At 48.0% G+C, this 19903-nt stretch overlaps 1 protein-coding gene across 1 annotated transcript in view; it reads right to left on the bottom strand.

Moving 5' to 3' along the window:
• The window catches only part of PDZD2 (PDZ domain containing 2), a 236946-nt gene that overhangs the window by 14155 nt on the left and 202888 nt on the right, over positions 1–19903 (bottom strand). Inside the window, 7 exon segments of the mRNA XM_029215898.1 lie at positions 194–1206; positions 1208–4191; positions 6597–6741; positions 12086–12888; positions 14142–14289; positions 15010–15044; positions 16496–16577. Of these exon segments, the coding sequence (XP_029071731.1) occupies positions 194–1206; positions 1208–4191; positions 6597–6741; positions 12086–12888; positions 14142–14289; positions 15010–15044; positions 16496–16577 (5210 nt within the window).

Here is a 19903-nt window from a genome sequence, read left to right as displayed (position 1 = left end):
AATAGTGTTGTTCCAATGTTAACTTCTTACTTTTGACAAACGGACCGTGGTTACGTATGACGTTAACATCAGAAGCAGCTGGGTAACGGGTACAGGGGAAGTCTGCACTATCTTTGCAACTTTTCTATAAATCTAAAACCAGTCCATCAAAAAAAAAGTTTAATTACATAAAAGGGCAGGGGTGGATACTTACTTAACTGACCAACTTTTTCCGGAAGGCAGATCCTGGGTGGTCTCACCCACATCGCGGGCTGAACTGGGTGCCCCAGGCTCAGTGGCTTTAGGGCTGCTTCCCCCTGGACAGGCCCTGTCCGCCCCCTTCACGGGCCATGAAAGGGCAGTGGAGCCGTGGAGGCCTCCAGCAGGGGAGCCAAGTGACCTCCGGGGGACGATTTCCAGCTCGGTTTTGAAGAGCACAGCAGTCGGCCCGGCCGAGAAGTCCTCGCTGCAGAGCTTGTCGAGGTCAGGCATGCTCAGGGCTCTCAGCTCCTGGAGCTTCGAGCGGGACAAAGGTGAGGCCTGGGTGTGACGCACCGAGCATTTGTTTCTCTTGGCGGGAGAGGCTGGGGTCACCGTTGGGGTGGGGATTCCCGAAGGACCAAGTGATCGCTTCGGGTCTGAGTCAGCGCCCTTGTTAGCAGCCTCCCCCGGGCTCTGCCGGGAGGCTGTCAGAGTCGTGCTGGACGGGGACTTGGTCATCGGGGGGATGAGGGTGCTGCCTTCACCTTGGCTTTCACTGCAGGAACTCAGGCTGCGTCTCAGCGACCTCGCTGCTGCGTCACTGGAGTGGCCGAGGTTCCCGGAAGCCACGCTGCCTGAAGATCGCCTCACAATGGGAGGCTTGGAGCTTACCGACAGAAACGGGGAGGCCCCGGACTTGGCCGTGGGCCGGTCAGAATTGGCCAGGTTCTCAAAAGACTTGATCCTCTGCTTCACAGAGAAAAATGAGGTAGATTCATGGGGCCAGTTCTGCTCAGAGTAGTAATATCTCCTGGTGACTCTGATTTTGTCTGTGAGTAGGCAGCTTGTTTCCTGCACTGACAGGACATCCCCTTCGTCTGTGGTTGGAAGGTTCCTCGAAGTCTCCAGCAGGGGCTTTACGCTATACACGCCCTGTCCATTAACCAGGCTGAGAACACTGCCTCTGGACGCCCTGGCCTCGAGGAGGCCCCCACTGGTGGCAGGGATCTGGCTGTCCCGGGGGGGGGCGCCCTGGGCTGTGTAGGGCATGGCCCTCCCGGCCGAAATGGCTGGAGAACTGGGCTGGCATGGAGTAGGTCCTGGTTGCTGGCCTTGGCGTGAAGTAGGGATGCTCACCCAGCGCCGGGCCCACTGTCGTGCCGTTCCTGGGCATCCCCAGGGAGTCTGCCCTGTGGTCTGACTTTCCCTGGCAGGGATCTGCCTTTTCAGCCGGCAGCTGCCGGGAGGGGGAGGAAGTCTGTTTCGCCCTGCTGACAGATTGCTGCGCTCCCTGCTCCACCTGGGAGGCCCGAGACGTGCGCGAGGATGGATGATTTGGGGACGAGTCCACTGACTGGTGACAGAGCCTGAATTCGCTCTTCTCCTGACAGGTGCTCTGGGCCAGGAACCCTCCCTGCCGGTCACTCTCAGCTGGCTCGTCACCATACGCATTCTTGGGCGTCCTTTCAGAAGAGAGCTCAATGATTTTCAGCTCGTCGGTCCTTTCGAGGGGCTCACCAGCAATGATTTTGCTGCTTTTGTCGCCGGTCCCTCCGGCCTGGGAGGCTTCTGCTGCTGAGTCCGTTTGGCTGGACGGGGGCTGCTCGCCCTGCCCGGTAGGGGGCACCTCCCGCTTGCCGGCCGCTGTGGACGCACCACTCCTTGGTGCCATGGGACTCACCAGCCCAGGGGACGCAGGGGGAGCCTTGCTCTCTGGACCACACTTCGGAAATCTGGGGGCGGCCGGGCAGCCTCGGTCAGGTTCTGAGTGCACAGCCGGGTGGAGCCTACTGCACGCACCTTGCTCAGGAAGGGTCTTGGGGGAGGTCAAGGGCGAAATGAACATCCTGATGCTGGTGTCGGATGCCGAGGGCTTCAGGGAGCCTGGGGTCCCCTGGGGCAGCTTGCCCTCCACACACTGGGGAGGCTGGGGGGCGGCTGCGGCGCTTCTGTCCGGTTCCTCATGGTCACCTGTGTGGAACCGGTGTGATGCCACCTTAGAAAGCACTTTGTGGGAGGCCTGGGGTGAAACGAGGGCTTTCCTGTGCTCTGTGCCCCCGGCCTTCCCCGGGTGAGCGGCTGGGGCCTCGGAGCTGACTTTGCTTTTGCTTTTGATGCTCAGTCTCCTCAGCTTAGGACCAGCTTTGGGTTTCTGACAGGTACTCAGAAGGGTTTCCATGGAACTCTTCTTAGGCAGGTCTTTATTCTCAAGACTCAGCCGAGGAGGGGGGCTGTCCCGTACAGCCACCCCCTTCTTGTGGCCGGAGCTCAGCGCCTGATCCTTGGGGTCGGGCCTTCTGGCCGGCATCGTGGGTTGTTCCGTTTCACTTTTGCTCTGCGGATGTGTCCCTTGGTTGCTTTTATTTATCTCTTTAAACCAGGCCATGATGGGCCGCCTGGAGATGGGTTTCGGCTTTGGCAGCAAGTCGTCCGGGTCTTGAACTTCGGAGATGTGCAGCTTTGCCAGAGCCAGGTCTCTGTTCTCGGAGTCGCACGCCCCGAGGGCGCCCCGGTTTCCAGTGACGTGAACATTTGTTTCCTGTTCTTCAGGCGGGGTCTTGTCATCCAGCCAGTCGTGCTCCAAACCATTCACCATGTTAGGAGAGCTGAGGGGGCCCGGGGGCCCGGGGACAGAACTGGGGCCGGGCCGAGGCTGGGCGGCTTCCCCGGGGTCCTCGGCAGCCCGTGCAGCCTCGGGCGTCTCCGGCTCCCGAGACCTCGCGTCCGAGGGCAGAAGCATCCGTGGAGGTCCCAAGGCTGCTGGGCCCAAGGCTCCCGGCGCGGAGGCGGCGGCGTCCCCGGCGTCCGCCCCCGCCTGGCTTAGGGCTCTGTGCTTCGGCGGCAGGGCTTTGGCGAAGGCAGGGCAGGCGGCCCCCTGGGCAAGGGCAGGAGCGCTGGCTGCGGGTGGATCGGGGGGGGCATTCGTGGCACAGATTTCAACCTGCTCTTCCTCAGACTCCGTCGTGTCTCCCTTGTGAGAAGCCCCATGAGGACGAGGACAAAGACGAGGACGGGACCAGCTGTCCCTGGAGGGAGCTCGTGGGGCTTCAGTGAGCGACTCGGGGTCCGAAGACGAGTCCTCAGCATCTCCGTACATGGACGAGAGGGACGGTTCCGTGCTGTCACCCAGGCCCGACAGAGACGTACTGTCTTCGTGGAGGCTGCTGAGGTTTCTAGAGTAGCTGCTCAGAAAGCTTTTGTTCACAGTAAAATGTCTGTCGGGATTGATGGAATCCAAAACCGAAGGCTGGTGGGCCCACTGGGGGCAAGGGGCTGGACCGGCAGCCGCGGGCCTCCTCGGGCCGGGGGCCTGGCTCCCCGAGTCCGGGTCCGACTCGGCCCGCTGCGGCCCCGGGGCAGCGCGCTCCCGGCTCAGCCGGGCCCCTTTCCCGGGAGGCGGAAGCCTTGCTCCAGAAGCATCCAGCTCCTCCAGGAGCCTGTCTATGTCAGTCACGGGGCTGCTCCCGCTGCCCCCGGGGCAGCCGGGCCCCGAGGCAGCGCCACACCCCTCCGGGGCCTTGTCACTCGGTGACGGCAGGGAGGGGCTGGGCCCCCGCGGCGCCCTTGCAGACCCAGAGTCTGTTCCTTGGGGCAGAGCTGACCCCCGGCAGTTTCCAGGCACGAGGGTTCCCGTGGTTTGCAGAGCATCGCTGTGGTGACCCGGAACCCCCTGTCTCTTCTCCAGGGTCGTGAGGTCTCGTGACAGCACGGCAGTGGCCAGAGATGCCCCCTCGGCCACGGGTCCCGCTCCGCTGTGGGCAGCGGCCTTCCGGGTGGCGCAGGGCGAGCTGGCTTCTGGGGCCGCTCCGGTCTCGCTGAGGTCAGGATGAGCTGTGGCCATCGTCCCCTGGGATGCACTGTCCTCAGACTCAGGCACCCTGGGTGACTCTGTCTCTCCGGGGTCTTCGGGTCGCCTCCCTGGCCCTACGTGCGCTGAGGTCTTGCTGGGGTCAGGGTGCACCGCCCCCTTCTGCCCTGGGGAAGGGAGGGGGCCTGGGGAGCCGTGGGGTCCTGTGTGGAGAATGTAAACAGAAGGTGGGTGGTGCGGGACATACGGGGGTGGGGGTGGGGGGAGATGAGAAAATAGAAAACCTCTCAATTAAAAAAGTGGAAAACTGTAAACAGCCTCAATTTTTTGGTCTCTTTTAGAAGGACATCCCACAGCCTAAATGTAGGCTTGTTTTCGTCTCTAAAATTACAGAGTGCTCACATCGAACAAATACCACCAAGCTTTAGAAGCTCTAAAATAACTCAGACTGGATGGCAGAAGGAACCTCTGCTTCTGCCCTTTTTGGTTGTTTATAAGAATGGGGGACACCAGAAATCCTTCACTTGGGTTTCTGTGCACCATCTGCCCTCTGATGGCAAACCCCACAGGAGTCAGGCCGTTGTTCTATTTGATTCTGCAAACCTCTCAGTCCCTGGCTGATCACGTCGGGGTTTAGCCCCATGCCGTGGGTTGTGAGCCACAGAGTAAAGTAGAACAGTCCAAGCAGGGTACTTGAGGGCCTTACTGCTTCGTGCAGGAGAGGAGGCTAATTGGGGAAAACACATGGAATGCTCCAGACAGATGGAAGCCTGTCCTGAGCTCCAGTGTGTCCTGACCAGGTTCGGGGGTGTGGGTGACCTAGGAGGTAAGATTATCCCGGGAAGCTGTGACAGGAGGGTCCGGACCTGAGTGGGGTTCTGGAGGGATAGTTTGATCAGAGACCGAAGGGAAGGAAGGTGAGGAAGGAAAGGGAGTCAAAGCAAGAGAAGCAAGAAAAAGCATGGAATCTCCAAGGCGCAGGGAAAGATGACACCTGCCTAGAGACAGTGGGAAGTAAAGTCATTCCATGAGGTGGGTTCTGGACAGCCACTCTGTACTGGAGGCTCCTCCGCAAAAGGCCTGCATGTGCGTGAGCTAAGCTGTCCACCTCTGGCACATGGCATCTTACAATAGATGGGGAAACTGGCATGATAAAGAACATTAGATTTGCATTTTCTTACGAACTCTGGGTCTGAGCTTGGAGTGAAAACCTCAGTCACAATGAAAGCCCTTGCTTTGAAAAGTGTATCTCCCCCAAATGTTATATTCACTCCACATCTCCCATGCAAATCATCTTAATTGCATATGCCTACCCCCTCCGAAGGGGGCGGTCAATAATTAAGAACTAATTATTGGGACTTAGCGCTGTGCTAAGAGTTTTTCATGCACTTAATTTTCCCCCCAGCACTGTGACCATCTGCACTGGAATGGTGGGGAACTGAGGCACAGAGCTGTTAAGCAATGTATCTGGGGTCACAGAGTTCATGGCCAGGGGTCACCCCAGGAGGCTGGCTCCATAGCCCACACAGTTACCTAAACCCTGACCTCCGTGGAGAGCACCTGGCAGCAACAAGGCTGGCTCATCAAGACGCGCACGGAGACCAGACACAACTTCCCCAGGTCCCCGAGGATGGCCAGGGGCACCACAAGATTCACATCCACGGCCTCCTGTCCTTCTCTGCTCAACCTTTTTGAACTCCCTTCAGCATGACTTTCCTGCTTCTGCTGGTGCCAACCTCGGGGGAAAAGTAGCAATGAGACAAAAGGAGGGAACGTAAGGCTGTTTTTCAGGTGATTCACTGGCTGAACAAACCCTAAAATGTTGTTAGCAATTTGACTTTTGTGCAAAATGTGTAACCTAAGAGGGTTTTATTGAAGGAGATTAAATTACATGGTGGCAGTCCATGACATCATGTTTCAAAATACTCCTTCACTTGGAAACCCCCCAAATACTCAATAATGGGAAGCACATTGGCTCAGTTATGGCACATCATGGGGTAGAAGGCCCAGCAACCTTTATAACTGATGTCGTCGGTGTAGAAGGACAGGGAGGGCTTGGTGCAGCTTCCTAACTAGAGTAGGTTACATGTGTGCCGATAACCTAAAAGTCACTGGTGCCGAGGACAGCCTGCCAGGGCCAGCGCCCGTCACGCAGGCCTGGGAGCATCTTGCTGACCTCGGAGGGCTCCTCAGCTATTATTTTCTGTGGATACATGAGGTAAAAAAATATTAATTTTTTACTTGTCCTCTGTGGAGGTTTTTCCTGCCACTTCTCAGTACAACTGATTTCACGTAAGCAGGGTGTTGAGTTTCTGAAGGGCAGAATATGTTTCTGTTTCATCTCGTGCCTCATTCACTAAGGTACATGTCAGAAAATGGGTAAAGGCTGTGGACTGGCTGAAGACAGACACACTCGACATGGAATTAAAACTATGAATTCAGGCACAATGATCTAGTCAAGTTGTTAAATGCAGGCAGCTTTAACTATCATTAACCTGTGTAAGATTTCTCTGCCCCTCAAAATTCTCCGCATATATCGATAACACTTTTATTAAGGTAACTTCTGCCCTCCCATCCTGAAGCTTAACAAGTGATAAAGTAATCTTACCTGTCCCGGGTTCTTGCCCCTGCTCGGGTGCAGCTTCGGGCGGCTTCTCTGTGGGGTGGCCAGCATCTGGGTGGGACGGGGTACCAGCTGGCCCCCAGTCGGTGGGGACTCGCCCATCCCCAACGGTCAGCTTGTCCAGAGAGTCCTGGCACAAGGACAACTACAAGTCACTGTCAGTGGCTTTCAGGGTTTCTGTGTCCTAAGGCATCACACACAGAGAACTGGTTTGGGAAAGTTCAAAGAGCCCTGGACCAGGAGCCACGAGATCCAGATTCTGGGTTTAAGGTCCAATAGAAATTTATGGTCTTGTCGCTCTTCCTAAACCTCAGTTTTTTCAACTTTAAGATGTGGGTGATTAGGAAAATGCAAATCAAAACCACAATGAGATATTACCTCACACCCATTAGGATGGCTACAATCAAGAATACAGAAATAGGGCTTCCCTGGTGGCGCAGTGGTTGAGAGTCCGCCTGCCAATGCAGGGGACGCGGGTTCGTGCCCCGGTCCGGGAAGATCCCACATGCCGCAGAGCGGCTGGGCCCGTGAGCCATGGCCGCTGAGCCTGCGCCTCCGGAGCCTGTGCTCCGCGACGGAAGAGGCTACAGCGGTGAGAGGCCCGCGTACCACACACACACAAAAAAAGAATACAGAAATAACAAGTGTTGGTGAGAATGTGAAGAAATTAGAACCTCGTGCACTGTTGGTAGGAATGTAAAATGGTGTAGCCATTTCCATACTATGGAAAACAGTATGGAGATTCCTCAAAAAAATAAAAACAGAACTACCACATGATCCAGTAATCCCACTCCTGGGTGTATACCCAAAAGAATTGAAAGCAGGGTCTCAAAGAGACGTGTGTACACCTGTGTTCATAGCAGTGTTACTCACAATAGCTAAAGTGTGGAAGCAACCCAAGTGTCCGTGATAGATGAATGGATATGCAAAATGTGTTATATACATACAATGGAGTATTATTCAGCCTTATAAAGGAAGGAAATTCTGACACATGCTATTACGTGGATAAGCTTTGAGGACATTATGATAAGCAACAAAGACCAGTCATAAAAAAAACACAAATGTATGATTCCACTTATATGAGGTACACTGAGTAGTTAAAATCATAGAGACAGAAAATAGAATGGTGATTTCCAGGGGCTGGTGGGAGGGAGAAACGGGGAGTTGTTGTTTAATGGGTACAGAGTCTCCATTTTGCAAGATAAAAAGAGTTCTGGAGATGGATGGTGGTGATGGTTACACAACCTTATAAATATGCTAATATCATGGAACTGTACATTTTAATGGTTAAGATGGTAAATTTTAGGGCTTCCCTGGTGGCGCAGTGGTTGAGAGTCTGCCTGCCGATGCAGGGGACACGGGTTCGTGCCCCAGTCCGGGAAGATCCCACATGCCGCGGAGCGGCTGGGCCCGTGAGCCATGGCCGCTGAGCCTGTGCTCTGCAACGGGAGAGGCCACAACAGTGAGAGCCCCGCGTACCGCAAAAAAAAAAAAAGATGGTAAATTTTATACTATGTGTATTTTACCACAATAAAAAAAATTAGAAAAAAGATGGGGATGATAAGACTTGCCCTAACTCATAGAGTTTTAAATAAAGGATAATTAAATGAGATAACAGCTACAACACTCAGCATACAAAAACCTATACAGACCCACAGACACGGAAAACAAACTTATGGTTACCAAAGGGGAAAGTGGGGAGGGGAGGGATAAATTAGGAGTTTGGGATTAACATATACACACTACTAATATAAAATAGATAACCAACAAGGACCTACTGTATAGCACAGGGAACTATACTCAATATTTTGTAATAACCTATAAGGGAAAAGAATCTGAAAAAGAAATAGGTATATATGGATGTATACCTGAATCACTTTACTGTACACCTGAAACTAACCCAACGTTGTAAATCAACTATACTTCAATAAAAATAAATAAATTAATTAAAAAAATAAGAAAATGAAGAAAAAAAACCACGAAAGGCTGTATAGAGGTAAGGCATTATAGTTATAATATTGCATCAAGATATCCAAGACCAGGGACTTCCCTGGCGGTCCAGTGGTAAACAATCCACCTTCCAATGCAGGGGACACGGGTTCAATCCCTAGTCGGGAAACTAAGATCCCACATGCCCCGGGGCAACTAAGCCTGTGCGCCACTACTACTGAGCCCACGCGCGCTTCAACTAGAGAGCCTGCTTGCCGCAAACTATAGAGCCCGCGTGCCACAACTTGAGAGAAGCCCACATGCCACAACGAAGAGCCCACATGCTACAACAGAAGATCCTGCGTGTCGCAACTAAGACCTGACACAGCCAAAAAAAAAACCCCAAAACCACACAGGATGCCCAGTTAAATCTGAATAATAATAATAATTTAAAAAAGATATCCAAGACCAAAATCAGCTCCTCATTTTGGGAGTTAGGGAGGGACTAAGCTGAATAAATAAAATTAACATTTCAAAATTGCACTTTAGCCAAGTGTCAATTACTTCATCTTCCTTTCTTCTAATACCAACTGTAAAAAAAAAGTTTCTAAATAGACTTGCTAAATAGCTAAATCAGATTTATTTGAAATTTACCCTCTGAGTGAAGGAGTCATAAAGTGGCCCAAAGGTGGCAGCAGAGGAAAGGTGAAACAGATGGAGTTATCTTTTAGCTACTTTTGTAAAAAAAAAAAAAATCATTTAGTAAAAAAAAAAATCATTTAGTAAAATATCAATTATCTGCTGAGGGAAATCTATACAGCGTTTAACTCAGTGAATTTTCTGTTTACTAATAAGGCATAAATGTAATATAAAACCAGTAGCAGAGCCTGGAACTCGACAGAGGTAGTTGATTGTACAGCACTGAATGCAGCAGGTGCCACTGAACTGGACATTTTATTTTTTTATTTTTTAATAAATTTATTTATTTATTATTTTTGGCTGTGTTGGGTCTTTGTTGCTGCGTGCAGGCTTTTTCTAGTTGCGGCGAGCGGGGGCTACTCTTCGTTACGGTGCGCGGGCTTCTCATTGCGGTAGCTTCTCTTGTTGCCGAGCACAGGCTCTAGAGCACGTGGGCTTCAGTTGATGTGGCGCGTGGGCTCAGTAGTTGTGGCTCGCGGGCTCTAGAGCGCAGGCTCAGTAGTTGTGGTGCACGGGCTTAGTTGCTCCGCAGCATGTGGGATCTTCCGGAAGCAGGGATTGAACCTGTGTCCCCTGCATTGGCAGGCGGGTTCTTAACCACTGTGCCACCAGGGAAGCCCTGAACTGGACACTTTAAAATGTTTAATTTTATGTTATGTGAATTTCATCTCAATTTTAAAAAGTATTCAACAAAAACGGTGGAAGACAATCTGTTTGCCAAAAGAGAAAGTTTTGGGTTTTTTTAAGCTTCTAATATTTGAGGGTAAATACCTTATGGCAATGTAGTCTATTTTCTTTTGCATATATAAATAAAATAAAATTTGGGAACTAAAAATTTTGTGAGCAAAATTGAACTTCTTTTGTACAAAAGTTTTAAATGCTGCTCAAAGGTCTTACTGGGGATACTAATTCACAAGTACAAGAGCTCTTATTTTAATAGAAATAAATTATTATGAATAAAACCCCTGATTTGGCTTCATATAGTTATTCAAAACTTGTGATACTTTTAAAAAGAAGGGGTTTACCCATTAGCTGAACATTACATTTTAAACACATGTGCTGGGACTTCCCTGGTGGTGCAGTGGTTAAGACTCGTGCTCCCAGTACAGGGGGACCGGGTTCGATCCCTGGGGTCAGGGAGCTAGATCCCATAATGCATGCCACAACTAAGAGTTCACAAGCCACAACTAAAGAGCCCGACTGCCACAACTAAGGAGCCTGCCTGCTGCAACTAAGACCCGGCACAACCAAATGAATGAATGAATAAATAAATAAATAAATATTTTAAAAAAGGACTGAACCTATGACCAAAAAGCTTTGTTAAAAAATAATAATAATAAAAAAATAAAACGTGCTAGTTAGAGGTAATAATGTTTTAGGAGGAGGAAAAGATGTGAGTTTCTACTTTTTCTACAAGGTAAAAAAAAACACAACAAAAACCCTTCTGCCTAGAATAGCTTTTATGACTTTATATTTTCTGGCTCTCTTGTATGTTTATACAAACCACTTGAACACACATCTTTATAAATATAGGAATAAAAACTACACTTCAGAGATACTGTGGTTCTTATAAATTAAAGGTTTGTGACAACCCTGCGTCGAGCAAGTATGTTGGTGCCATTTTTCCAACAGCATTGCTCATTTCTGTCATATTTGTCTCTGTCACATTTTGATAATTCTTACAATATTTCAGTTTTTTTCATTATTATTATATTTGTTACGGTGATCTGTCATCAGTGATCTTTGATGAAACTATTGCAAAAAGATTATGACTCACCGAAGGCTCAGATGGTTAGCATTTTTTAGCAATAAAGTATTTTAAAGTTATTACATGTACATTATTTTTAAAGACATAATGCTATTGTACAATTAACAGACTACAGCATACTGTACACATAACCTTCATATGCACTGGGAAGCCAAGAAATTCATGTGACTTACTTTACTGCCATATTCACTTTATTGCAGTGGTCTGGAACTGAACCTGCGTTATCTCCGAGGCATACCTGTATAGCCTTATAAGTCGTCTCAGATTCTCTGCTCAGAATGAAATTATTTATGTTGAGGAGACTGTAAACAATGTTTGTTTCTCTTACTCTCTCCTTGCTATAAGTGGAGGTATGTTAAAATTTTTTTTAAAAGGTACAATTTAATAATTCTGGGCCAGTCTAACATACTGGTAACCAAGTAGAAACATAAATAGTATTAACGTGCATTTAATGTAGTACATTATATGTTTCTAAGTGAACGCATGCCCCTTATTTCATGTGATACTCACAACAAGGGTATGAGTAGCTATAACTATACATCATCACTGTAGAAAGTCTGAAAAAATAAGGATCAATCAGAACATTGACAGCCAGACGTAATCACCATTAACCTATATTTGACGGTCACCCCGACTCTGTGAGATGATCAGGGCAGACAGCACCATCCCTATTTTACAGTCCAGACAACTGTGGTTCAGGAAGATGCAATAACGTGCCCAAACGACCACCAATTAGTCAGTGGAGAAGCCGGCACCAGACCCAGGGGTTTCCTCCACTGGCCTAGCACTGCCCTTCCGTCATCAGCCGTAGGCCCTGTGCACAGGTAAGAGAGCGACTATATCTTTTGGCCGAATGATCTCACGACTCAGTACCTAGGCACCTCCCCGCACCAACCTGGTGACGTAGTATTACCAGGCTCCCAAGCAGTTTGAGTATTGAAATGAATGGCTCTATTGAAAGATAATTCTCCAATCATTATCCTTTCTTTCAGACAGATTAACGTATGCTTTACAGCATGCTCCATACTCATTCATATAATACTCACTAGATCCCAAGTAACTAAGAGAAATCAGTTACCTTCTCCACAGTTCCTCCTGGCTGATAACCAGTCACAGCCACTTTGACGGAAGTGGCCTGGACTTTCAAGTCCGGACCACACGGGTCACTGGCTCCATCGGTCAGGCTGGCCGTTTCTGAGCTCCTGGGCCTGGCCTCGGCCTCGGGCCTCTTGTGGTGTGGGCTGACCCTGGCCACTGGTTTGTGCCTGGACCCCAGGTTGTCACTCTTCTGCTGGAGGGAACTGGGGCTGTCCGTGCTCGCCAGACTCTGGGTGCCTGATCCGGCTTTGCACTCCAACTTGGGTGAACTCCTCGATCCTGAAAGTTCCTTCCTCCCCAGGCAGCCAGGGCTCCCCTCGGGGGCCTCTGAAGGGACCAGTGGGTTGGCTGCATGTAAAAGGGTGTCCCCCACGCCTCCTGGGACACTCTCCTGTAAGTCCAGCGAGCTGCCAAGGAGAGGCACCGAGGAGGCCTTGCTGACCAGGGTTTTCTGGGGATGTGCCTCTTGGTTGATACCCGTGACCTTGGAAGAGGCCGCTGAGACGCATGTAGAGCTGTCTGTCAGAGGCCTGCTGGGACCTGAGAGGGTCCCCGGGAGGGAAATGCAGTCCCCTTCGCCATCAAACTCTTCTTCATCGCTGGCGTCGTCATCGTAGCAGCCCACCCTCCTCTGGCGGAGGAGAGGGTTTCGGAGGACCTGGGGGCTCCCAGGAAGACTGGCTTGCCTGACAATTGTCACCTGCTTGTGGAAGAGCCCAGAGGCCCGCTGACTTCCTAGAGACACAAGGCTGTTGGCCCTGGGTTTTCCTGGTTCCTTGTGAGCTGGCGGGGTTGGGGAAAGAAAAGTTGAATGAAACATCTTCCCATCTGGCGTGGTCTTTTAATCTGACCCCCCTCATTACACACGAGCATTTCCACGTTCACAAATGCCAGATACACACCTTCTGGCTACTGGACACCAGGCTGAAATGATACGGTTTCTCGGGATCTCCACAGAGCAGAGAGCTGGCTTCCCTCTCTCCTTTTCCTACTGGTCTCCCTTTTTGCTTTTCTACTTTTTAAAAATATCTTAACCTCTGGTTTGTTTCACTTAAACATGTGTGCTGCCTAGAGACAGAAATGTATTAACTTGTCAACATCCGTGATGTCTAACACATTACTGACTTGGACCTAAATGCTGCCGCCGAATATTCCTCTGTGGGAGGATGCCCGGGGACCAATGGGTCCTGCACACCTGGGCCTTCTTATCACCTGAGGTCCTTCCTTCATCTGCAAAAGTTGGGGGTGGGGCTTGATTAACGGGCACAGTGAAGCCTGAGATTACACATGATTTATAAACTCCAACCTGGGAAGGGAAGGAGAGCGTGGGCTGCTCTGCAAACTCTCCAGTTCTCGTTAAATGTAGTGAAAGATTACACGTGCTTCCGCCTTGCAACTTTTCTATCAGAGACCAGAGGAGGCACGTCAAGTGCTCCAAATGAGCTAGACGGGTTCTCATCTGCCTCGCCTGAGACCAGGGATTTTCTTACGCAAACATGAGAAATGAGCAAAAGGAAACCACACCGGCAGGAATGAGAAGTCAGTATGGTTCACATCAGATTATTTCAGATTATACCGAGAAAATAATCAATGAGGTCTTTTTCTAAAAATCCCTATTTGATAATGTCTAAGTTCTGAATCTTTCACTCACTGCCCTCTTCGAAAGAATTAAGTTAGGGCCTAGCGAGGGAAGGAGTTTGGCTAGGATGGCCCTAAAACATAAGGCCATCAGGTTGCCAGCCACGATTTGGTGCCATAAATTCCAAGACTACACTGTGTAAATACCACCCAAAGGGGGGCGGTTCAGCATCCTTCAACACTGCGGGTACAGAACGTCAGCCCAGCCCATTTACCACAGAAGTGGGGGGCCAGCCACTAAGAGTGGGCTGCATTTTCCAAGAGCAAACTCTGAATTTAGCCAGGGTAGAAAGGTGGCTTCTACTCAACCAGAGGTGTGATTTCCAGTTCTCTTTTCGTATCCCAGCACCGTGACATACAAACCAACACATCGTGGAATCGGAAAAGTCATGGCTTACGGGAGGCGCCAGGCAGCTCCGCGGAGCTGCTGCAGCCACTTCCAGGGGGGTCCTCATCCTCGGAGCCGGCCACCACGAAGTCAGACAGCGGGCCTGGGACATCGTGAGCAAAGTACTGGGAGAGTTCAGATTCGGAGATCAGGGAGTCCTGTTGAAGAAGGCAGTGCGGGATGAGGAATTTGCACCAGAAGCTGATTATTTTAAACAGTAGCTGCATCCTATCTTCCCGAAAACACTTTGTTCTAATCTGTGGTCACTCAAAACAGCTCTGATGGTAAACACCTACTTCCATTTACTTTAGGATGGCGAAATTAAACACTGCATTAAAAGGCAATGGCTTCCAGACAATGTTTTTAAGCAATACTTTTTTGGCTGCGATCAGAAAAGCCACAGCAGCAAAACATCAACCATCCCAGGAGAAACACTGGAGGAAGAGGTAGGAAGTAGAATGGAATTCCAAGGCACTGGCTCAGCCTATTGATGAAACAACAAAACAGGAGAGTTTGACGCCTGTTCTCTGATCCACTGGGATTTGGGAAGGGCCACCTGAGAAAGATTCCACACTCTCCTTAAAGTTGCAGGTACCCTCCCGCAAACTGACCAGGGTCCCCCTTTATTATGAAGCAGCTATTTTTCAAAGTGTAGCTTAGTTCTTTTATTTTGTTGTTCTGTTCTTTTCCTGGATGAATATTTAATAAACACACATTTGTATACTTGTTCCCTAATGAACATTGTTGCCATTTCCTGTGTAAAGTGGCCAAAATGACTCATGGACAGAAATATGGGCTAGGATCTGTAGTTTGACTTATGGGCTTCAGGAATTGGTTTGTGGGCCAGCTGAGCGAGGCAGCAGTGTGTCTTGACTCACCTTTTTTGCAAGAGAAGGACTCTTCAAGGGGGTACCTGTTGGGGGAGAAATTCACCATATTGTCACTGAAGCTCAAATCCTTACGGACAGGCTCACCTCCTTAACTGGAGAAGAAGGAGCCAATCATATTAAACAAAACCTCCTTCGCTGCGTGGGTATGGACGTGCGTGCGTATGGACGTGCGTGCAGTCTACCTAGGTACCTGATCCCCATCCTGTCCCACTTCCCAACATTCTGCTTATGCTTCAAGCCCTCAGACGCGGCTACCTCCATGATGATCCTAGTTGGAAGAAACTTCTTCTGAATTTCAAAAATGTTTTATACTACCCATATACCAATCTCCATATGCACAATATAATTTAATTACAAGTGGATGCATCTCATCTCCTTCCTCGACTATTTACCTATCGGTGATCTGGCCCTGCAGGGCTTAGCACTAGGATCTAGGAAGTGTTCAGTGATATTTGATAAATGGATTGAAGGATGAATGAACCAAGGAAGACCACCCCAAAAAACTCATGGAAGAATGAGGGAGAGGGCTGAATATCTATTTTAGTTTTTAGTTGAAGGACAAAAAGACTCAGCATTGAGACTTTAAGTTATATTCCATGAGCAAAAAGATCTTGGGCTTGAGGATCATGGCTTAATAAAATCTTTTATAACTGACTGAATGGATATGTTGGGATTATGAGAGGACAGCCTTCAGGCAGGTCAGGAGAATGAGTTAGCTGAATAAAGAGCCCATTATGGCTATGCCTACTTTCAATATATTAATTATGGATGTAAATAACTAGGGTATTTCACGGTTGCCAAAAAACTGTATGCCTTCCTTTGCCTCTGACAACCAGTAACTCATGCCTCAGTCTCCTCCCGACATCAATCTTAATATTTGAGTTCAGACATGTCTGCAGAGCCCCTTTAGATATCCACTCTACAGGAAACATTACTTTTCAAACTTGATGCAAAGTTTCATATTTTAAATTCATATAAAATTCTTACTACCTCAATCCTTTCTCTCTTTGAACTTTCCACCTCAGAAGGGGGAAATCATGATTTTTTGCAGCCTCTGTTACGCTTGAGTTGAAACTTTTAACTCATATAAAGAAATCCCAGGTTTTTGGATGGATTGTACCCTCCCTGCGTCTACCAAAACAGCTGGTATTTTGGTAGCACTTCATTTCCACCCAGAACATTTCAAATGAATTGCACATAAACACCTGAAATGCTGCTCACTCATTTCTGCAAATTATCTTAAAGCAGTATAAGAAGCAGGCATGGGTGGAACTTTAATACACCACATTAAATAACTGCAGAGATCAAAAGCAGCAGCGGCAGCAAAGAGAAAGCCTGGAATCTCTTTGACAGCTACTTCTGCCAAATGTGATAATTACCAAGACTCCAATAATACTGGGCAGGGGAGCGCCCCTGGGGGGAACTCAACGAGAAACTCTTCTGAATGTTGAATGAAGATGTGCAATTACAGTACCTAAGCCAGGAGAGGAATTGGCCTCTTTGCTCTCCTGATAAGTGCTGCGTGCTATCACTTCATCCATTTCCTGCTCGGAAACCTGGTTGTCAGCAGAAAGCACAAATTAGACGATTTTATTTATTTATTTTTCCCCAATAAAAGTAGCTAGGACCAGAGTCAGAGGCTGGAGTGCAGATAAAGAGGAAAACTGCAGGGCCAAAGACAATGAGCACCCCCTGAAGCAATAAATCAGGGCATGTAAGGTAGTGTGGCTGGGTTAACGATTGCTTCAAACAATGTATTCAAAACAAGAACTTCAAAGGGTTCCCAAGTTCAGGAAGCAAAGCATTCAGCTCTGGTTACCAACAACATGGCTGATATGTGCCTCTCTCTAGAACACTCACTTCTAATTCTTTTTTCCTAAACTTTATTTAAACAATTTCAAACTTAGGTGAAACTTTCAAGAGTAGCACAAGAATAGTATACTCTTCACCTAGACTCACTATTTTGTAACATTCTGCCACATTTATACTCACGCTCCATCGTTACACACACACACCCCTATAACTTTTTACTAAACCATTTGGGAGTCAGTTACGGACATCGTGACCCTTCACCTGTAAATAATTTAGCAAGTATCTCCTAAAAACAAGGACCTTCTCTTAAATACCCCTGGTACTATTACCATGCTCAGGAAATTTAATGTTGATACAAACGACCGTCTAATATACCTTTCACATTCCTAATACTATCCTTCAGAAATGCTCAGAGACACTCAGAGTGTGTCTTCAGGCTGGAAATAATTCACCGAAAGTTTGACGCCAGGCTGGGAGGAGATAAAGATTTTCCTCGAGAAGGCAAATCAGCGCTCCGCTTCTTTGATCAATGTCTCGAGAGGAGAAAAATGTCAACTGAGTTAAACTGTGTGCACAGTGGTGTGACCGATTTACATTCTGGTGCAAGCTCCTTATCTGTGGTAGACCTTTAGTGGCCTGTCACCCATCAACTTCCTTGCCTAGCAATGCTTTAGAGAAAAAAATGTTTTTGGTGGTGGTGGGAGGGCGCAGTGGGGCTAGGGTGGCGATCAGGCAACCCAGGGTCCTGGTCTCACGTCTATTTAGCAACCTTTAACCCCAAACAGTTCTGAGCCTTTGTCTTTCCTGGTGTTGACAATGTGAAAGAAACCAGGCCAATTCAAACCCTCAGTTAGCAGTTGTCTGATAGTTTCTTCCTGCTTAGATTTACATTATGCATTTGGGGGCAGAAAAACAACCAAACTACAAAAACTTTTCCCTTCTCAGTGCATCACAGAGGCACTCAGGGTCAGTGTGCTTCATGACTGGGGATAACTTTGACCGCTTGTTTAGGGTGAGTTCACCAGATCTCTCCTCAGGATTTGTTGCTATTGTCGTCGTCATTAATGAGTAATCTGTCAAGAGACAATTTGAAACTCCGTCTGTATCCTGCTTCCCAATATATTTCCACTCAATGCTTTTAGCATCATTGATTATTCTTGCTGAATCAATAATTGCGATGAAGTTTTCAAAACGGTGATTTGATAACTATCTTTTCCTTCTATATTTATTGGTATCATGGTAAACTCATGGATTTCCGCACCCCCCATCAGTTGTTATCCATAACTGTAATTGTTCGTGGGAAGATTTCTAAAAAGCCTGATACATGCTGAACTATGAGATATTTTAAAAAACAACTATGCAACTTGTACAGTTTCTTTTTTAAAGAATATTTTAAATGTAGAATGGTCATTTTGTGTACTAAAGTAACATTTAGCATAAAAAATATCTGGATAAGCTTGCAATCCGCCTTAAGTAAATAAATATTTCTGTACAGGATTCAGCATGACACTTTAACCTAACAGATAAATCATTATCACATCATAGCTTTTATGTAAAACTCTCCAGTAGTCGTCACAGGAAATAAATATGTACACACACATGCACACAGGCATATCTCCCTGCCCCCGACATACCTTCATAAAGCAAAGAGTAATTTTGTATAATTGAGCCATTAAAGAGGTTGCAAATTTTTCTTGATATTAGACTTTCAACATTCACAATTATTTTTCTGAGTGGGAAAAAAATGGCTGGGGTTTGAAACAAGTGAAAGATCTCCTGGATAACTCTAATCATGCTGAAAGCCGCAGGACCAATTAATAATGAGCCTCTGTTACTTTCTTCTACTTCACGTAAGCTAGAAGCTGCCACCCGAGCAGGTCTAGATCTTAGCTTGTCTAGACCTGGAGGGTTTGAATATCCCAATCGGGCAGCCACTGCTCCAGTCATTACGAGAAACAGAAGAAAAGAAAATCCTTGTGGTATTTCTCTTGGAACAACATGAAAACTGAGAAAGCACATACATTTAGTATCAAAATGTACTATTGGCATAAAATGTTGGGATAAGTGGTACAAAAATACATTCAACGTAAAATGGAATCTTGACCAAAAGGAAAATATAGTATGATGTTACAACTAAGAACACCATGTTTACCTAGGAGGAAACATGAAATCCAGTCAAACAAATACTGAAATTTGGTTTCACTGGACACATCTCCAGCACCATCCTGACGACCATATTACTGCGGCTAGAAACACGAGTCAACCCATGTGTTCCACGGGGTCACAGACCACCAGTCCACCAGCACTCTTATGCTTGGCACCGGAATGCTATTTTGATGTTTGATTGTACGGGCGAATTAGGCAGATGCTTTGGGCTGAGATTAGGCAGACCTCCGAACAAATCATGACCTGTGTTAGGCTGGAATGGATTTTGAAGTCGGGCATGCCTGGAAGCCAACAACTGCAGCCCACGGAGGACTTAATTTTCTATGTTGCTGAGGGATGTGCTGGGTCAGCCACAGCTTGTTGGGCTGCTCCCTAAGGTGAGAGGAGTGGCCACGTGGGTAGTGGAATCCAAGGGGGGACCCCGGAGGGAGGAGCTGAGACTATGAGGCAAAGTGGTGTTAAAAGTGACCCAGAGAGACTCATGGGGACAGCGGGGGGACAAAGTAGAACAGATTCTAAGGGAAAGTCAGGACTATAGAACAGAAAGGAGAAAAATGGGGGGTGCCAAGTAGAAAAAATGGAAAAAGGTGGAGGAAGCAGGACTTGATTTTCTATTAATGATATTTATTCAAGCAGTTTTTAATGTAAGACATTTTAAAGAATGCTCGTAGACAAGAGAAAATGATCTGGGGGAAAGAAAGTAGTGGGGTTGAGTTTGAATCAGTCTGACGGCAATCACTGTTCAAGCACTGTGGTAGACATCACCTTCCCAAATCAAGGCCTGGAGTCATAGCTGGATAGCGCTTATTTGTACAGGGGAAACTGGTCAAAGAATGAACACCACCGAGACAGTGAAAATGACCCCATAAAGTTAATGCACTAAAGAAATCTCAGATGTGGCCCA

The sequence above is a fragment of the Monodon monoceros genome, unplaced genomic scaffold (genome assembly GCF_005190385.1).
Source record: "Monodon monoceros isolate NGI ecotype Baffin Bay Population unplaced genomic scaffold, NGI_Narwhal_1 Super_Scaffold_12, whole genome shotgun sequence".
Classification (NCBI taxonomy): Eukaryota; Metazoa; Chordata; class Mammalia; order Artiodactyla; family Monodontidae; genus Monodon; species Monodon monoceros.
Note: the sequence above shows the minus strand (reverse complement) of the source record. Positions and strands in the feature narration are given on the sequence as shown.